General features: G+C 38.1%; 1 protein-coding gene across 5 annotated transcripts in view; it reads right to left on the reverse strand.

Moving 5' to 3' along the window:
• Window positions 1–19,721, reverse strand: part of mtss2b (MTSS I-BAR domain containing 2b) — a 59,481-nt gene that overhangs the window by 24,583 nt on the left and 15,177 nt on the right. For all 5 annotated transcript variants that reach the window (XM_087784787.1, XM_087784788.1, XM_087784786.1 and 2 more), the window contains exons 2-3: window positions 15,803–15,864; window positions 15,656–15,729 (exon numbers count right to left, since the gene is read on the reverse strand). In XM_087784787.1, the coding sequence (XP_087640913.1) occupies window positions 15,656–15,729; window positions 15,803–15,864 (136 nt within the window). The remainder of the gene's footprint in view (window positions 1–15,655; window positions 15,730–15,802; window positions 15,865–19,721) is intronic.

Below are 19,721 nucleotides of genomic sequence, written 5' to 3' on the forward strand. Positions count from 1 at the left end.
AACGTCACCAAATGTATTAATACATCAACATTAAAAAAATTTTTGTGCCAAATCTTCTGACTTAATTACATGTTTCAAATGTTTCAAATGTTTCAAAAGTCAAGTCTTCCTCCCTGAGATACACTAAGTCCCTCATCATGTCCGGTCATTAAGCCGTAATAAAGGCTTCACTCCTTTGTTTATACAACGAGTTCCTTGGAGGTGGAGCCTTCTAGGATTGATGACACGCAGTGACAAACCTCGATGCTTGACCAATCACAGCAGAGTGAGTAGGGTTATGGTAAAAGTATGTTTTCAGTGACTTTTTTACAAACAGACACATACTGATGAGCACAATCGATGTCCAAGATAAATCTACGACACACTAAATACCACACATTATTTTCTATTTTAACATTACTATTTTATTTAATTATTTATGTAGATTTTACGGCTTGAATTTACCAATGAATTGTCTAGTGCAACATTTAATAATGTCGAAAATAATCCCCGGCAAAACGTGAAAGTTTAAAAAAAATGTAAAATTTGATTCATCTTTCAATATTAATAATATTAGACTCTATAATTCTGAATTTGGGGGCAGGAGCGGAGTAATGATGTTATTCTATGTTAATCTTTGTGTCCTTTTTTTTGTTATTTCCTTTGATCCATGTTCTTCAATTTTGCTCCCTGTTCTTTTTATTTGCAGTTTGTTCTTGTTTTTATCGTCTGCTGTGAACTGGAAACACATTGATTGAAAAAGTCTATGTATCTATCCATCCATCCATCAATCTTAAAATGTAGTAATTCAAAAATACACTTTATGATTAAATCGAGGGCCACTCAAAATCTACTAGAGTGCCAACAATAGTCATCAGGCCGGACTCTGGGTATAGTTGATCTAGTGCAACTTTTTCTTTCAAGCAGAGGTGTCAAACTCAAGGTAGGTTATTGTTCATGTAAATATCTATAGGAATCAAACTTCCTGATGGTAAATAAACATTTAGTCAGACCTGTCAATAAGTCTGCTGAAAGATGAGTTTGACACCTGCTTTAGAGGGTCAAAGGTGACTTGTGGTGGAGGAACTAGGAAGAAGCCAAATTCAACACAGTTTAATTCTCAGTGATGCTGATTAGGCAGTCTAACACAAACTGGGACACACACACACACACTAGCATGACACCCTCAGGGTTTCTTCATGTCACGCTGTGAGATGCATGTCGAGCACTTAGAGAGGTTTGCAAACATGACTAACGTGATCAGGGCTTCAGAATAAAAAGGTGTTTGCATCTTCGTTCATGCACATTAGCTAACAATTCGTTCACATCTGACATCTGCACTTTCGTGGGGCCATGACCAGGACTTAACCAAGCATAAAGAGATGATCGCATCAACCCTGGCATGACATCTACTGAACGCATCGCTTGATCTGAGGGCACTCAGATACCCTTAACTCTGTTCTCTCGTTGATAATCTGACATCATGCTAGAATAATGATTTTCTGTACACACACCAAGTGTGGAGGGAGAGAGAGCCTGAGCTGTGCTGAGTCACACACTGCAGTGATCTAAATATAGCGCGCTGGGTTACGTCGTCTGGGGCTCATGTATCTGGGCATTTCCTGACTGGACGAACACTCCTCCTGACCCTACTGTCCTATCCTACTGACAACACCAGAGCGGAGATTGCATAGACACGAAATAAGAGATCATGGAGGTGAAAGCGTTTGCAGTACTGTCTATATGTTTATAAGCTGGTGTCATTCTTTTGAAACCCATAATTAGGCATCAACCTCAGGGTTTGGACTGGATGCTAGTTCCACATGCCATGATCACAGGTGTCCACTGGGAAGATGTAGCTATGAATCATGGATGTCTCCATATGTCAGATAAAATATTTTAAAGTTGATGGAGTTTATTTTACCCCAGACTCACAAATGCCTTGTATTGCAGTGTATATATATGGCTATGTATGGATATGTTTTTAATATTTATAGCTTTATCCTCTGTTGCACTTTATCTTTGGTATTTAATTGGCTTAGAATGTGAACGATTTTTACAACCTTATTGACACGATCATGGAGGCAAAGTTTCTGAAGGTCCAGCTGATTGAACCAATGGGCCGTTTTCCCCATCATAAGGTCCGCTCAAAGTCATTTTCTAGCTTATGATCAACACATCAGTGCAAAGAACCCAGAAACGGATGCATCCTCTAGTGGAGTTGCATGAATTCAATTTTCCACACCAAACCCCACCAAATGTAGCCGCCTGAATGTGGTCAGAGTGAAAACTCATCATTTAGAGAGTGACCTACTGCCTAACCAAGCCTTGTTTTGTATTTCTTTCTAAACATTACTTGTTGAATTTCTTTTACTTCATTTCCTTGTTTGTATTTGTGTGTATGTCTGGTACCTTAAAATAAAGCAAATACCAATTGAAATCAAAATGAAACTTATGTACTTACTTGTAACTTTGGTATTTTACTTTTGTAATTTAAGTTATCTTGTCATTTTAAGTAATGATGGTTAGATGAAGCTTCATTAATCAGTGTACTAATTTAAGAGTTTGGCTCTTTAAAAAATATATATAATTGCCCATTAGTCCCTGAGACAATAAACCTTAGAGACCTAAATTTGTTTTTAGAAATGGGTTATGTTGGAATGAAATGGACAAAATTTTCCACTAAAACTATCTATATCGTTTTTGCTCCCATTTTTGATGAACTGAAAGATCTCAAACATTTTCTACATACACAAAATAAACATTTCTCTCAAATATTGTTCACAAACATGTGTTAATCTGTGTGGCTGATCTCAGACGATCTTGGAGGTGAACATGGTGGATGTGGAGGTCCTGGGCTGATGTGGTGCGGTTACACGTGGGCTGCGGTTGTATAAGTATTACCTGGGGACCTCTGTGTTATGTAAATGACCCCCTCCTCTGTGCTATTTTAAGTGCATTCACACGGGATAAGTGATGTCTGTAAAATAGTCATTTTTACTGACATTACCTAGAGATACAGATGTATAAAGGAGCGCAATTACTGAAAGAGTAAGTTAGTGTAAACAAGAGAAGAGAAGAAGATGGACAACCGTTAATTTTCTTTTGTTTCTCAACTTGTGCAGACGCTCAACAGCGAGAGTGCTGCCCTGCCCATAAATTTGCTCCATCATTATTCTTACAAAAGAGACAGTGTCTGTTACAGTAGTGTAACCAGTGTTATTCGTGTGGGTAAGTGCGAGGCTGGAACTTAGTTTGTAGCTGTGCGCACGTCTTCTTTATTTTTGTCATGTGGAACACACACCACAACAACAACTAACTCGATATACTTCCTTTTCAACCCCTTCAAAATAAAACAGCGTAAGTAAATATTAACACAATGGCGAGCGCCTAGAAGTCCGTTACAGTGGCATATATGCGGCATTCAGAATTACAAACACAGGCATTCGGATTCACAGAGGAATGATTACATTAGAAATCACAGACATGGCGCATTCGCACGGGATTAAAACTCAGACATTCTTCGCAATTATTACAAATTACCAGAGGTCCACAGGTAATACTTATCCCGTGAGAATCGGACATAAGACACACCTGTGCAATAATCATGCTGTCAAATCAGCATCTTGATATGCCACACCTGTGAGGTGGGATGTTATTTTGTGTATATAGAAAATGTTTAGATCTTTGAGTTCATCTATTAAAAAATGGGAGCATGTTGCATTCCTATTTATTTTCAGTCTAGAGCATCATAAATGAAATATAAACCTTGTTTTTCAGAATAAGATCTAATCTTGTTATCCTGTTCATATACTTTATATTTAAGATTTTGTTGCAATACCTTTTTTTGTGTTTTTTTGGCCCGAATAACTTACAGGTAAATAAATATCTAGATTTATATTTTGAAGGACGGAACTATCTCATAAAACTGCTACTTCCTGCTCTGACACCACCAGGTTCATGTTGCTAGCACCATGACCTCAGAATCACCTCCTGTCCTTTGTGTGGACATAGCCAGAGACCACTGTGTTAATATTGTGTTTATAAAACCACTCTCGAGAAAGGTCTGGTAACTGTGGGAAACAATTCTGTTCCCCCTCTAGTTTTTCTCAAACAAGACTTCCGTCAAGACCGAGTGACTTTTGGAGAGATCTGTTGACATACCATGACTAGAAAAACATGCAACTTCAGCAGCTTTCCCACCGATATAGTGAAGGAACTGAATAATACTCTCGAGAAAAGCAGGACAGTCCTGGTCTTAACATTTAGTTGATTTATGGTAAAGCTGTTATCTTGCGCTAATTATAAACAAGAATGTGTATTTCTTTCTTCAGGCAAAAATTTGTGATGGCTTTTATAAAAATAAAGATTTGTTTCAGAAAAAGTTATAATGAACTACTCCTGGTAAGACAAAGATGTGTCTTCAGCACATTGTTTCTTGTTTTGCCGACAGATAAAATAGAAAATGGAGTTCCTAGCCGACCACAGTTATCTTTGTAAGTCACATCTTCCAGTCTCTATAAGAGAAATTGGTTACATTCAGGAAAAGAGTGCTGAGCGCCTACAAAATGTTTCCATCTATCCATCCATCTTTCCATCCATTCCTCCATGCATCTCTCATCCTTTCATCGAGATGAGGAGAACTTGAGACCAAGAAAAGACCAACCAATGACTATCCATCTGTCCATCTATTCATATTTCATCTATCTAATCTTCCATCTTTCCATTTATTCCTCTGCCCATCTTTCCATTTATCTATCAACATAAAAAGAATGCCAGACCACAACAAGACCCAGAACATAGATGGTCAAGACCATTTAGATCCAGCCACTCATTGTTCTTTCCATTCCTCCATCCATCTCTACATCCAGATATCAATCCATCATCGAGATTAAGAGAACTAGAGACCACGAATATACCAAAAAAATAGATCGTCAAGACCATGTCTATCCAGTCATTCATTGTTCTATCCATTCATCCATCCATCTCTACATCCATATATCAAGCCATCATCGAGATGAAGAGAACTCGAGACCACGAAAATGACAAAAACATAGATCGTCAAGACCATGTCTATCCAGTCATTCATTGTTCTATCCATTCATACATCCATCTCTACATCCATATATCAAGCCATCATCGAGATGAAGAGAACTCGAGACCACGAAAATGACAAAAACATAGATCGTCAAGACCATGTCTATCCAGTCATTCATTGTTCTATCCATTCATACATCCATCTCTACATCCATAGATCAAGCCATCATCGAGATGAAGAGAACTCGAGACCAAGACAAGACCAAGAACACTGACTGTTGAGTCCATCCATCCATCTTTACTGCAATCCATCCACCACGAAAAAGTGGTCTTGTTCATGGCCTTGATATGTATCTTTATTCTGTATCAATAAGCACCACCAAGTGGACAGATTATTCAGCCTTTTTCGAGTCAGGACTTTATAATCCAGAGCATGCGTCAGCCAAGACATTTTACGTGGGCGCTGGATGGTTGTCTCAACATCAAGGTATATAATGTTATGTGTAAAGATGCCAGTGTGTAAGCCCAACTAAGAGATTATCGGCATGAATAACTATCCAGAGACGTTCAATATAAAAAAGGTAAAACTGAGACAATTAAGAGTTTAAATATACTGTAAATGTGTCAATGTGTGTCACCGGCTTGTGTTTAATCTATTCAGTCAGTCAGTTTGCGAAATGATTTTACTTCTCAGCACTGCATAAAGTTTTACATTAGCCTGAGCGAAACTCAAACAGTAATTTTAGAAAGATATAATAGCATATGTAATTGCAGATGAAGGATAAAACCGTGCCTATCGCAGTCGTCCTGAAACAGGACGGCCATGAATCTCAATCATCCTAATATGACCCAGTTTTATCTGGATCGGGAGAAATGGCGAAGAAGTGAGATTCAAATATGTTGAAATCAGCATTCTTAAAAACTACGCCTCCACTGTATCACCCACTGGCCGAACCTTCTATTTTCACAGTGTTTGCTGAGCCGCAAGATATGGTGTCGCATCTGAACAGTCATCAATCCACATCAAATCCCTCAAGAACCCACAGAACAGCGGGAGTAGAGTTTGTGGTGAACATGAACAGACGAGGCTCGCTGGAGATGTAAACCCTGCCAACAAGCTGACATGTGGCCATAGACTGCATTTTCCTCAGGAAGCTGACAGCATGGTACATCATCCACGTCATGATATGACGCTCAGGAGGACTATTTTAAGATGCATTAGAAGCCTTAATTCTGCATTACTGGTTTTTATTAACATTAGGATTAGGCGTTGTAGAATGGCTGCCTTGGAGCTTTGTTCTGTGTTTCTATCGTGTACTTATTTTGTGTGTTATCTTATTTCATTATTTTATTTTTCTTAAAATAATACTACTAAACTAACCATGTAAAAGTGTTTTTGGTAGCAATTAAACCATGTTAATTTCAGTTTGTGACGAAGTTTTTTAATGTTTTAAATTCAAGTCCTTTTATAACACCTATTATTAATGGTATCATAGCAAATTAAATGCTAGGCACAATAACCCCTTTTTTAATTTGATTTTTTTCATTAAAATTTTTAAAATATATAGAAATTGCCATTTTATTTCTTCAGAATATCTAAATAAAATCATTTTAATGAAAACATATTATAATATACTAAAGCTGACTTAAAAATGTCCTTTTGATTATTCTTTTTTTTTTGGCTTGAGAGATCCTTACAAAAGTCACAGTATGTTATTGGTATTATTATTATTAGTATATAATGTGGGCCCTGAGGAAATTGAATCACCACACCTGGATTAGTGAGAAGGATAATGGTGGAGTTTATTTTATATATTTGAAAGTAGTTCTAAATGTTTCAACTAGACTTCCGATGAGATTTTAGGCCAGTGCTGTGTTCCGTCAGTAACGTCTGGATACAGTATTTTGTGTATAATTATACAGTGAATACAAGGGGAAATTCATCATAATCACGGAGACTGATGCCATAACATTTTCTAATTATTGTTTGCAAATGGGGTTCTGTGTGCGTGTGTGTGTGTATGTTCTTGTGTGTGCGAGTGTTACGCTGAGCCAGCAGTAGTTATCACGCCTGGCTGATGGCTGTTAATGCTGTGGATTAACACCAAACACAACTGCACCCACACACACACACACACAGATTTTGAGTTCCAGTATTTTTTGACCTTACGGAAATTAAAGACCTCGCCACGGTGTTCGTGAGGCCTGCAACAGAACGCGCCTTGTGCGGCTGAACCTCGGGCACAATACTGGTCTGTGACATCGGGAAACGTCCTCAGAGAGCTGCCAGAACTGACGGACAAGGGGAAGCAAGAGGGGGCAGGAAAGTGAGGAGCGATAGGAGGGCGGGATCCGACGAGAAAAAACGGTTGGGACGTGAGAGAGCAAAGATGTGGAAAGAAAGAAGTGGGAGGAGTGATGACATAGCTGAAGCCTAATTAAGGACAATGATGTTGTTTTTGTAATCATCCACAACAGACGGCCTCTTAGTCATGGCCTACTTAGAATGAGGGAAACTAGTTTGGAGCGTAAAACATAGTTATTTGGAGTTTCTTTTTGGACTAACTTTTAATTGCTTTTACTTTTCTTTTTTTTCCCTGTATGTTGAGGAAGGAGATCAGCGCTGCGGTTGATCGAAATTAATTAGACATGGGAGCTTAACAGGATCCCTCCTCAGAAAATAAACAAGGACAGAAGCCACTTCATCTTCAAACCACTGTTAATATATATTCATGTTTGATGGTTCTAATCTGGCCGGGCTTTGACGGTGACAGATTAATTCTTAGAGAGGGCTCAATTTCATGAACTCTGAAAAAAAGTTAAATCTATCAAAATTAGTTTTTTGGAATTAATTATACATCACTCAATGTAATTATATATAAAATCCAACACTCTTTATTCTTTTTAACTGAGGACACTTTCCATATGAACAGACAGTCCCAGGACTGTAAACTATCATTTTAAATTTGCATAAATATCTTTATTTAATCTTTAAAAAAGTCATTTTTATTTATGTGACAGTCCCATAGACTTAAATATACTTGATAATGGTTGATTTTAAGTTCATAAAGACCAGGGACATCATTTGCAGGAGCCAAGGTCAAAAGTTAGACATGTCCCATTCAATTTGTGTTTTCAAAAGTGATTTTTTTTTGTGGTAAGAAAAAACTAATTGGAAATGTCAATACCTTCATAGAATGGCCCACCTGTAGTGTAGTGTATAGTTTCCATGTGTGATATTGCTGTATAAATTTCAGAATGATTTTACGAAGGATTAGATTGGAAAATGTGTCTGTAATACAACACTCAGGTAAAAATATTCTGTATTTTCTTAACAGTTTAATCTTCATTATCGGTGACTCTACGTACAGTAGGTGTAATCATGTTGGTCATTTGTGTTTTTTCTACTCTGCAAAAGGCCTTAAAAGAAAATCTGTTCTCCTATTATAGGAAATGGACTAATACAGTAGCTAGTCTGGAGTCCGGTTATGCTTGAGATTTCTGCGTATTAAAAACAAAGCTTTTCCTCACCACTCTCAGTCATTGTTGATTTACTGGGACAAGATTTTTTTTACTTTTTTGTAATATAGTTCTATCTTAAGCTTTTTAGTGTCTTAAAGGCATAACTTTGTTATGATTTGACTCTAAATATAATGGAATAAATAGAACTTATAAAGCTTTATGACGCTTCGTATTTATTACATTAAAAAATCATGTGAGGTTTAATAGGAATTAGTGATTAAAGCAATAGATCATACAACAGAAAGTGTCATCTAGTGGATATTGAAAATAAGGACAGTGTTTCATTGTTTCATACACAGCTTCATTGGCCCATCATGTCTAGTAACACATGAATGGCACACGACAAAGACCAAAACTTTAAAGCAGATTTCAAATAGTTAATGAGTGAAAAGAATGAGGTGTGACTACAGGATGTATTATAGGAAATTACATTTTAATATAAATAATAAAACAACAATAAAGCATAATACATATACAACTCGTTATCAGTCATTTCTCCTCCTAAAATGAATATAATGAACAATAGAAAGATTGTTGCTTCACTGTGCGAGGATGTATCCGTCAAAAGAAGATCACGGACGTCATACGTAAGTGTGAAAATAGCACTTTTCGCCGTCCGACCAGATCAAATGCATCTCCAGTTGACCGTGGATGGCATGCTCTCTGTGAAATGCAATTAAGCTCGCTCAGATTTCTCTGCTCCTCTTGGCAGCAACAAGGCTATTTTTTCCCTGCCACCGCTTCCCTCGCACTGTCTCGCTCGCTCATTCACCCTCTCCCCCTTGTTGCCTGGCAACCTTCCTCGTAAATGTGATCCAACCGCCGCGTGATTGGCCGAGACAGCGGCAACAGTGACTGGTAAGAAAAGTGGAGTGTGCATCACTCAACTTTCAAGAATACAAATGTGGAAAAGGGAAGCCAGGAACGCTCTGGTCAATTGACATGCCGGGTCTAATAGGATGCCTCTCTGCTTGTGTGCGTTTGTGTGTTGATGTGAACACAGAGATGCCTGTAAGGTCGAGTGCGTGCATGCTAGCGTCGCATGTGTAGGGCAAGAGCGACGGCGTTTTGTGTGTGAGAAGCTCCCGTGTTCTCTGAGGCGGTTGTCCGTGCTGAGCTGAAGACAGGAAGTCTGACTTGCTGACTTGCTTTTGCATGTTGTGTTAAATTAAGTGGCCTTGCATCTGAGCGTCGATCTCATCCCACCCAGGGAGTTGTTCAGCTGGCATGGAGGGGGTTTTAATGACCAGAGCAGAAGAACAGACGACACGATAAGAGTGCTTTCGCTCCCGTTCGTTAATCTCTCTTGTTGTGTTGTTTGTCACCGATGCTGCAAATAACATTCATTTTTAGCTTTTTATTTTTAACCAGATGACTCAAATGTGACGCGTTTTAAAATCGCAGATTTCCGGGGCGTTGGACATCGTGGTGTGTTGAGTGGCATCCTGTGCATCTGAGATGCAATCTAAATAAAAGTTGCTTTCTCCTCAGCTTTTAACAAGATCTAAACAACATCTTGACACACGTGGCGATGAGTATTTAGTGGAAAATAGCAGGAAACGTTGGTGACTTCTTGGAACAGCTGATGAGGTAAGATGTTTTTAAAAATGTTCAAAACAGGCACTCCTCAAAAGCCCTCATGACCGCACAATTAAACCAGAAAAAAATACTGCCAGAAGATACATCCGACCGGAAGAAAATGCTAAAAATATGACTGAGGGAACAGAACAGAACAACACAGGCACCGTTACAGAAAGCACTCGTATTGGACAAAACCTACCCTTGACAAAGCAAACCTAAATCTGAGGCAATTGCAACATTATACTTTAATCTATGCTTCCTTGATTTAAATTGAGTTCTATTGTAAGTCAAGATTCGTGTTGTACCATCTTTGAACAAGGTTATTTCCAAACTTCGAACACGATGTTTGGTTCTTCTTGCCGGTCTAAGACTGAAATGCAATCAATTTAAGATGTTGAATTATGTGATTAAGGTTAATACGAAACCTCTCTCTAAGGTATTCTATCTATTTGACACAATCGGATAAATGAAGGCTAAACTCATTTTGATTATGTCAATTATCGGTAGAGTACATTAGTACTTGTAGCCACACACATTAGTAATTCAACTTTTTTCTGGAATGTTTCCTCACAGCAGTTTATCACATCACAGGAATTCGAAACACTTTCACTCCCCCACTCAGTAGAAGTCTTCATTTTTATTTTGTTCAACGTTCAACTTTTTCGCGATAAACAGCCACTTCCGGCCTTCGGTTCTCAATTATTGTTAACGCAGGAGATTTTTTTTTTTCCGCAACTCTGTCACAGTATTATTAGTGCTGTTTTCTCAAAATCAAGTCCACATTTCTCATAAACTTCATTGCTTCCTGCCCCCCAGCTCTCGTCTCTTTTTGGCTTTGCCGACGAAGATAAACATGTTGGAAATGAGTTTTCCAGCCAGGATTCTCTTCCCTGCACCAGCTGCCGTGGAGATAAACCTCGGCTCCGTGTGTGTTCCATGTTCATTATCCAGAAGCAGATCAAGCAAATAAATAAAGAATATTATTTTGCAAAAAGACACTTGGTCGTGTGCGATATCTGCATTGGTTTCAGAAGTGTTCCGATGACACGATCCAGAATTCTCACCACATTTCATTGTGTTGCTGGACGAGCCAAAAAGATGTTTTACACAGCAGGGGGAAAGTTCTCCGCACAGACTTATGGCATCAAAATCAAATCCAACACAATAAGAGTGGCTTCCACAGGCGTATACTAATGAGATTTATGACATCCATTAGCAAACTCTGGATCCAAACTTGAGCTGGCAGCTTGTGATAAAACAACATGAATATTCTGGCTTCACATACGAGTGCACAATCTTGTAGGAGTTGTAGTTTGGCAGATGCTTGATTTATAAAGATAATGGAACAAATGTTAATAGTGGCGAGGAAACACAAGTCACACGATGTCACATTTGAACCCTCTAAACAAATATGTAAAGACAAACCCACATTTTAGAGTTTTTTTGTGTATTTTTTCCTCTTTTTCTGTTCACCAAATGGTGCAAGATAGGTATGCTAGAGATTCTCCTAGTCCTTGTGTTGGTTTCTCACAAGCACTCCGGTTTCCTCCAGAATATGCTTCACTCCCTTGCTTTAGGGAATAAGGAGAAGAAAATCAAAAGATATTCAAGTATTTTGGTGGGTTGTCGAAGATTTTCTGACTCTACTGTCATGTTTCTTTACAGTCATTTTTAATCTAAAACTCATGTGCATATATACAAACACACAAACACACACATGCAAACATAAGAAATGTGTAAGTATTTTGGGGCATTCTGGGGAAAATAGAAAACTTGTTTTCTCATTTCTCCACTTTTGATGGTTTTTGAGAGGCAATACCATCAATTACAACTTTCTATTATCTGTATGTAAACTAAGATGTATCTTCACATGCTTTTATTAGGAACTATACAAGATGTTGTAGGTGTAACAGTCAACTGCCACAACCATGGGAAACATTTGTCATTTATTACGAAATGCTTTAAAATATAGATCATTTTATGTTACAGCTCAAAGAAAATCCAATAATTATTCATTCATGTCACCTAAAACACCAATAGTGTTTATACACAAAAAGTGTTGGTAATCACACAACTTTGAGTACTACATCTGTAAATGCCCTTGAATTCACCCCACAGTTGGTATACACACTCTAACTCAGACACACACTTTGACTAGTCAGCCATACACAGCAGGATTCTAGCACCTTTCAAGCAGAAAAAAACAAAATGGACAAAACATTTGTCTCACGAAGGCTGGATTTGTTGTCATTTCAAGACTATAAAATATGGCATGTTGTAGTATGCTATACTTTTTTAACGAAAAAATGACTAAAATTATTATGTCTTTATCTTTATGTTGGATTTTCAAATATTTGGTTTCCAGATAAGTAAGTAAGTGGGTAATTTCCATTTGTATCGGGCCTTTCGCAGACCAGGGTCAAATTTGTTCTGTGACATTTTAAAGGGAAAAATCAGTAAAACCGAAAAGACCTTGCCTTGGGGTTGTGCTGGAGACTTGTCTCACGACATGTCAACAGGTTACATAGGGTCAGAGATGCACAAAGATTAGGACATACAGAAACATTGTGATCAAGTGAATGTCAGAGAGACAGAACACATCATCATCATCATCATCATCACGGTGGCCAACTGACTTGATCCATTTACCAACTTCATTAGATCACAGTGTGCCAGAGCAGTGACTGTACAGCAGCCTGACAAATGCCCTCCGATGAGGGTGAGTCATCGGAAAAGGAAGTTCAAAGAGCCTCAGATGCATATCTCCATCCTAAACTCATTTGTGTCCTACTTTCACTCATGTCGCTGTTTGTCCTGAACTGACTGATTTCCTGGCTGACCAATGAAAATCGGCGTGTTATTCCTCATGTTTCCTCCTGAACCCAGGTCCACCTGCCACCAAGCACAGCCATCCTGAACATGACTGGCACAGTGGAAGAGAAAAAAAGAACAACTTCCTCCAGTCTGTCTTCCTCCTCCATGCAACTTATGATTAACTATGGTGGGCGGCAAGTGTTTGTCTGACCTTTTCGTCTCTCCGCCGACGCTCGATCAAAACGTCTGTAAAGCTTTTAGCCTACACAAGAAGTAACAAGTGCTGAGCAAGTGTTGGGAATAATAGTATCATTGTATTCAGTTCGCTAGCTTCACAAATAACTCCTGAGATCATTACAAATCAATTAAGAACAGAACTCAGAGCAGTTAACCCTCAATGAAAACAGAATGACATGTACATGTGAGACAAAGCTTAAAACAGAAGAGACAAATGGAGACAAACAAGCTTTTAGAGAAGATTTAGGAAGAAACCATGAGTATGAGATGTTAATCTGAATAATGATTGGTTGAAGAGGCTTTGTGAAGCAGTGTCCCTTTTCAGGGCCCACTAGATGGCACTCTCTGGTACTAGTATTTTAGTTCTAATGGCTTTTTAAACAGAGGGCGCCATTTATTGAGTTTCAAAAATAAGAACACTGTTTCGTGGAGCTTCTCCAGCACATCATTAGATGAATGAAAGAGCGATGAAGTGGAAACTATAAATCCTTCAACAACATCTAGTCTTGACCTTCACCTCCAGGATTTTGTTTTCTCATGACTCTTAACCATCAAAACAGTTGGAGTTCTGATTTTCTAAAGACAAATTTAAAATCCCTAATATGTAAATATGTAAATCCCTCAACTGAATTATTAGCAGGAACATTTTTGTCTTGTAACAGAAAAATATTCTTTCCCCTCAGAACATTTTCTTTTTTAATTTTATCAAAAATATATTATTCTTTGCCTGGAATGAATATTAACAGTATAATTTTTATTGTTGTTGGTTTAAACTTCAATAGAAAGAAGGCACATTTGACCTTAAAACATGTCAACAGACCGTCCTCCTCTTGAGCCCAGAAATACAACCTTCTGAAAGCTGTTCGTCTCCCAAGAGATGGTTTGTTTCTGAATGTTGGGAACAATGCTGCATTCAAGTGGTGTTGGAACATCCAAGTTGGCATAGTTAAAGCACTTTTGTTAAGCAACCCTTAAACAACGAATGAATGTTGTTGTTTTTCAGGTTTTCCTGAATTACTATGAACAAATTGGTGATGAATCACTCAAAAGATTCCTGGAACCAGATGGAAATCCAAAATGACCTTGTACTGTGGTCAACATTATATTATTTAGACATGTTTTAAAAACTTAATTGTTCCAACAGTCAAATGAAAAATAGTAAAAATGTGACATACTAGAGGCATAAATTAAGAAAAACAAGATAAAGATTGAGTTTATGATTTACTTATCCGTCTTGAGTTCTTTTTCAGTCCTCTCATGTTGTCTAGGCAACACAAATGACCTTGAATAAACAGGAAGGGGCGACACAGACCCCCTTTTTGAAAGTGGACTAAATTGGACAACGCAACTTTGCCTTAGCAGCAGAAACTATGTGTCGAAATTAAATCACTAATCACTGTTGAATTAAGGCTGGATTAGGATTAGGGTTGTTGATAAAAAGCAACTTCAGCATTTTCTCAAACAACAATGTGCTTCTTGTGGACCTGATCAATCAATCTTTTTATCAAACCTGACCACAAACAGAAAGAGTTTGATCTGGTTCTTTTATGTGTGAAAGCCGCGTCTTAATTGTCTCTGTCAACTCAAGCGTCGGCCTGATTTGCCTAATCTAAAGAGTTTCTCACATGTCGCAGTAACACACGATGGTTGAAGGAAATCTGCTTTAGCATTAAGGAACTGTGCTCTTACTTTTAAAGATCAGCAGCTTCAAGAAGCTTCACCAGCCCATTAAACTTGTATAAACTCTTGCAAAATACTGTATATGAATCAACTAAAAATATTAATAGTTGATAGATCACAGTATAGAGTTGACCTTATAGGACTAGCTACTACAATATTTTAGATAACTTGGTCACTAACTGGGTAAATAACCAGTAGCACATCTATAAAAATGTTGCGCTCCATTGTTAGTGCAGTTTATGACTGGGGTGTTGTACTTAATTACACAAATGGCTAAATTCTGTTAGTAGTCGAAAGCAAAATTTATATTTACCAAACTGTCGAATTGGCTCAATCGAGCTTAATCTCCATGTCCTTCAACATCAATTTTATTATTAGTAGAAGTGTATAATGGTTGACATCCTAAATCTCTTTTCCTTCTTAAACACTGGCATCTTTATATGTCAGAATACCACATTTATCTACTTTGACAATGAGCCAATCCCCCCTGGGCGGCCAAGTGAAATGACTTTGTAAAGGCCACTAAGCTTACCAGACCTCCAGCACACCACAACGTTTGACCATATTTGTAGCAGTCTTTGCTTTCTATCTTCAAAACGTTCTGACTATTATTTTAGACAGTTCACACCAACAACTTGCGTAGATTGGAATGTAGCACTGACTGATACAATCTGAAGCATGTAATGTGTTTCCTTGTGTTTGTACTCTGGGAAGGGCGTTCGTCTATCTCTCAAAGAGCCAATCAGCTTGAAGAAACATTCCGATGCATACTGATATGATTCCACATCATCGGGAACAGCCTCACCTCTGGTGTTGGTGGCCATGTCTGCCACCTTCTGAAAGGCATCCAGGAAGGCCACCGCAGCAAGAACCGTGGTCCTGTTGAAGGAAAAAATTGGTGTGAGATCTTCACTGAAGATTTAATTATATTGTTTTATTATATATATCTTACCGGAGCTGGGAGTGGAGCTTGGTGGCCTTGGCACTGAAGTCCTCCCACACAGGATAGGAACACTGACAAGACAGAAAATCCAATTTCAACGTTAGTCACATTTGATCTACTTATAAAGAGACTGGAGTCTTTCACTTCTGTCATTCCAAATATATATTTAAACTAATCCAAACAGAGCAGTTCAAAGTAAACTAAATAAATCATTATTTTTCACGGTATCAGTTAACTAATGTTGACTTGAGGTTGGTTGAATAAAAAACTGTAGATAACATTTAAGTAACAAACAAACATTGGTGTCCAACCAAGTAACTTTTTTCTTCAGACGTCTCATACTATCTTTCTCTAAAAATGTTGTTTTTCAATACGAAAATTGCTATTTTAGTTTTGCACTTGTATGGACAGTATTTTGTGTCAGTCCATTATGACCAGTGGTGGCGGCTTGGCCTTTGTCATGAGAAGCACCTTATGATTTTGTATTATTACAATTTGTGAATTCTGACCATTATTTTAAAAAACACTTTTTTCATTACCATATGACACATACATCATATGAAAAAGTGCACTTTTTTTTAATTTAGTATCAGACGATCGTATTATCTTGAATATGTCATGAGCTATGTCTGAGTATCAACAATAGCTTTATTTCCACATATGATGTGGAATTTTCATTATTAAATATTCCAGATTACACACAATTATATATCCGTTTCCACAGGCTACAATGATTTTACTCATTGTTACCTGTTTAACTCTTCTCTTATAAATTATTGTTTAAGCTCTAAACATTATTGAGATAACTCTGTAACGATTTATATACTGTATATTATACAATTGATTTTTATTTTTAATCCCTTTTTAACCTCTAAATTGTTCTCTTCCACATAGTAAATTTGTGACGCATGAAAACGACTAAACTAATGAAGGTAGACAGGCCACTCAAACAAGACACTAACCGTGGCAATCATAGACAAAGGTTCTGGATAGTAATGACTCTTTCGGGTGCATCTTAACACCAAATGCAACTTGATCAACCAAATTCTGCTTCAGCTCAAAATCAGAGAATATTCTATCTAACACGAACTCACTCATACACACACACACACACACACACACACACACACACACACACAGAAGATGAAAGAGGTTCAAAGGAAAAGCATTTAATCCTGAAGTGTCTCCAGCAGATGATGACCCCCTGCTTCATCTCCTCAGCACAGATTACATTACACTTAACCCGCAGTAACCTTTGATCCTGACAATGGCTTGAATCAAAAAGGATGACAGAGTTGAAACCTTGTGTACAGGATCTGCTGCTGAAGAGCAGAGGCAATGCTAAAGAAGCAGAAGGATTCTGTACAGTGCAGTATTCGGGTTGAGAAGGAGGGGGTCCTTTTGTGATGTCAGACTGGCACAGTAAGGGTTACTGTCCTTTGATCCACATTGTTTGAAGTTGCATAATTCGGTCTGAAATCAGAGTCCTATTCCCCGATGGTACCAAAACCTCCCCCCTCTGATTCTCCGACAACCCCCACGACTCCTTCCCTAATGTCTGTTTGAAGTGCCCCGTGTAGCTGGGGCAGTGTGGCTATGAGATAACACGAACCAACACCCACGCCAGAGAACCCACCCCTCCCTTCACGGCACATACTTTCTGTGTTATTAGCATATATCAGGGTTCTTAATCCACGCTGACTGTCTGATGCCAAGTCGATGACTCTCAAGTGGAGGTTTAGAGTTCAAGTGTGAATGTATTCCCTGTAAAGCTTTGACTTCAAGATATACTAAAAGCGGTAAATAAGATCACCATAAAATATCTGATTCGTCTAGTATGTATATTATCACAGTGTTATTTGTGTCTTTGTTCGTTTTTGATGGTGACAAATTCAATTGGCATCAGCCATGGAATCCTTAAATTTAACAAAGGCTCCAGTGTTTACTGCACATGTGATGCTGGGGAATTTCAACAGAGGAAGTAAGATTTAAATTATTTTCCAGTGGTAAACATGCTGACCCACACGGAAGAAGACACAACTGTGTGGGTGCGAATACAAATCTGGTGAGCAAGGACGATCAATGACCGGACAACTGAAATATATTGCTAGCCAGCTGTTTTCGGAGCATTCTCAAAGTGCTCAAACAACAAACAACATTCACAACTACTTCCATCCTACTCCATAATTTTGGTTATGTTTGATTTTGTTTTTTTATACTGATGTAACCGGGCCTTAGACGCAAGTTCAACACCATTCAAACATAACCACTTGAATCCTTGAACCCCAATCCGGCCCTGATCTGCAGGTTAGACAAGAAGCAGAGTTGAAGATGCTACACACAGCACAACAGACCAGAGTATCCATCCATACATCCATCATCTATCATTTATCAGGTCGAAGAACAGAAAAGGGCTCAGACTTCCTGAGAATACTGAAGCATTTCAAGGTCAAGCAGGAGATTTGTGGAAAAACTAGCCCTACTCTACTCTACAGTAGTCGCTTTTTGTTTGGCTCCCACCAGCACGGTACGTCCAAGCAGATACTCATTTCAACACCTGCTCCACTCTTCAAGAACAACAAAAACAAAGTGAGTAGAGTTAAGGTTTTTCTTCCAAAAGAAAGTTCCATGGTCCGTGGACAAGGTCCAGACCTTTTGGTGTCTGGCAAGTACACCACTGCCTCCAAGTTTCGCAGCAATATGCTATGAGGGCCCCGCCCACCACGGGTAGGTAGCAACAGAGACAAGTCGAGCTGAGTCAACTCGAGTATTTCTGAAACTTTTTTGATGAAAAGTGTGAAAATTCTCTCTAGTTTGGCTTGGGTCTGCCCCAAGGTCTCTTCCCGATGTGGGCTTCCAAATGGCATACAAAAAAGGCCACCTCCACTAGCGTCTCGCAATGGTGGTGGAACTGTAGTTATACTTTAGATCATTCCTGAATGACAATGTCCCCTTATCTATCAGGGAGAGTGCCAAATGATATAGATGTTCAGACAGTAAATCCAGCACTTTACAAAGAATCACCATAAAATAACAGAACAGAGGGATGCTGCTTCGATCTGTTTATCCCATGATCAATCTTTCCCTCACAAAAAAAAGGTGTTTTTATTTTCAAAAGGCACTCTCTGCTCTATAAATGTTTCATCTAATCTACTAATTCAATCCTACCTCTTATTATAATTCAACCTAGAGCTCTGAAAATGACACCTCACCGGCTGTTTCATGAAACATAATCTGCCTTGCACAAAAACTCTTAAATACATTGATATTGTACAGATTCCGTAGATTTACTTATTCAACACATCAGTCAGATTAAAGGGTACTCTGTAATTATAGGGTAAAATAATACAAATCAACACAATATGACAAGTATTATTTGATATATTGGGAATTTCATTCAGTCAATAAAGCGTGCTTTGTGCGTGTTTTCAAGAAAACTACATGGAAATTCATTCATGACAATGATTTTTTTTTTTCCTTCTGTACGGACTTCCTGTCCAAAGCTGAATCTGAAAGCCACCACAGAAACGTTCCCACAGAGAAGACATGCAGGCGGAACTCTCTCAGGGGGAGAGTGAATATCATCAGACTGGACAGCTCACATGAATGCTAATCATGCTGCGAGTTTGTTAGCAACATCTATTAGACCTTGAATAGAACTCTATCTAAGGGACCTTTGAACTTCCATGGTAGGTCAATTAGAAACACAGAGATCATAGCATAATAAAGTGAAGTCAAATATATATTTGTAATTTTTTTAAATGTAAACAGCTGTATTTTAGAAAAAATAAAATAAAGTTTTTTTACATGTTAGTCACATGATAACAAAAAGTCAAAGTTTCCTTAAGATTCAAACATGTTCATCTAAAGAAAGATTGAACAAGTTATCCAGTATAAAGTCCTCTTTTTAAAAGGGACATGATTTTAG

This window comes from Callionymus lyra, chromosome 2 (assembly GCF_982586985.1).
Source record: "Callionymus lyra chromosome 2, fCalLyr1.hap1.1, whole genome shotgun sequence".
NCBI lineage: Eukaryota > Metazoa > Chordata > Actinopteri > Syngnathiformes > Callionymidae > Callionymus > Callionymus lyra.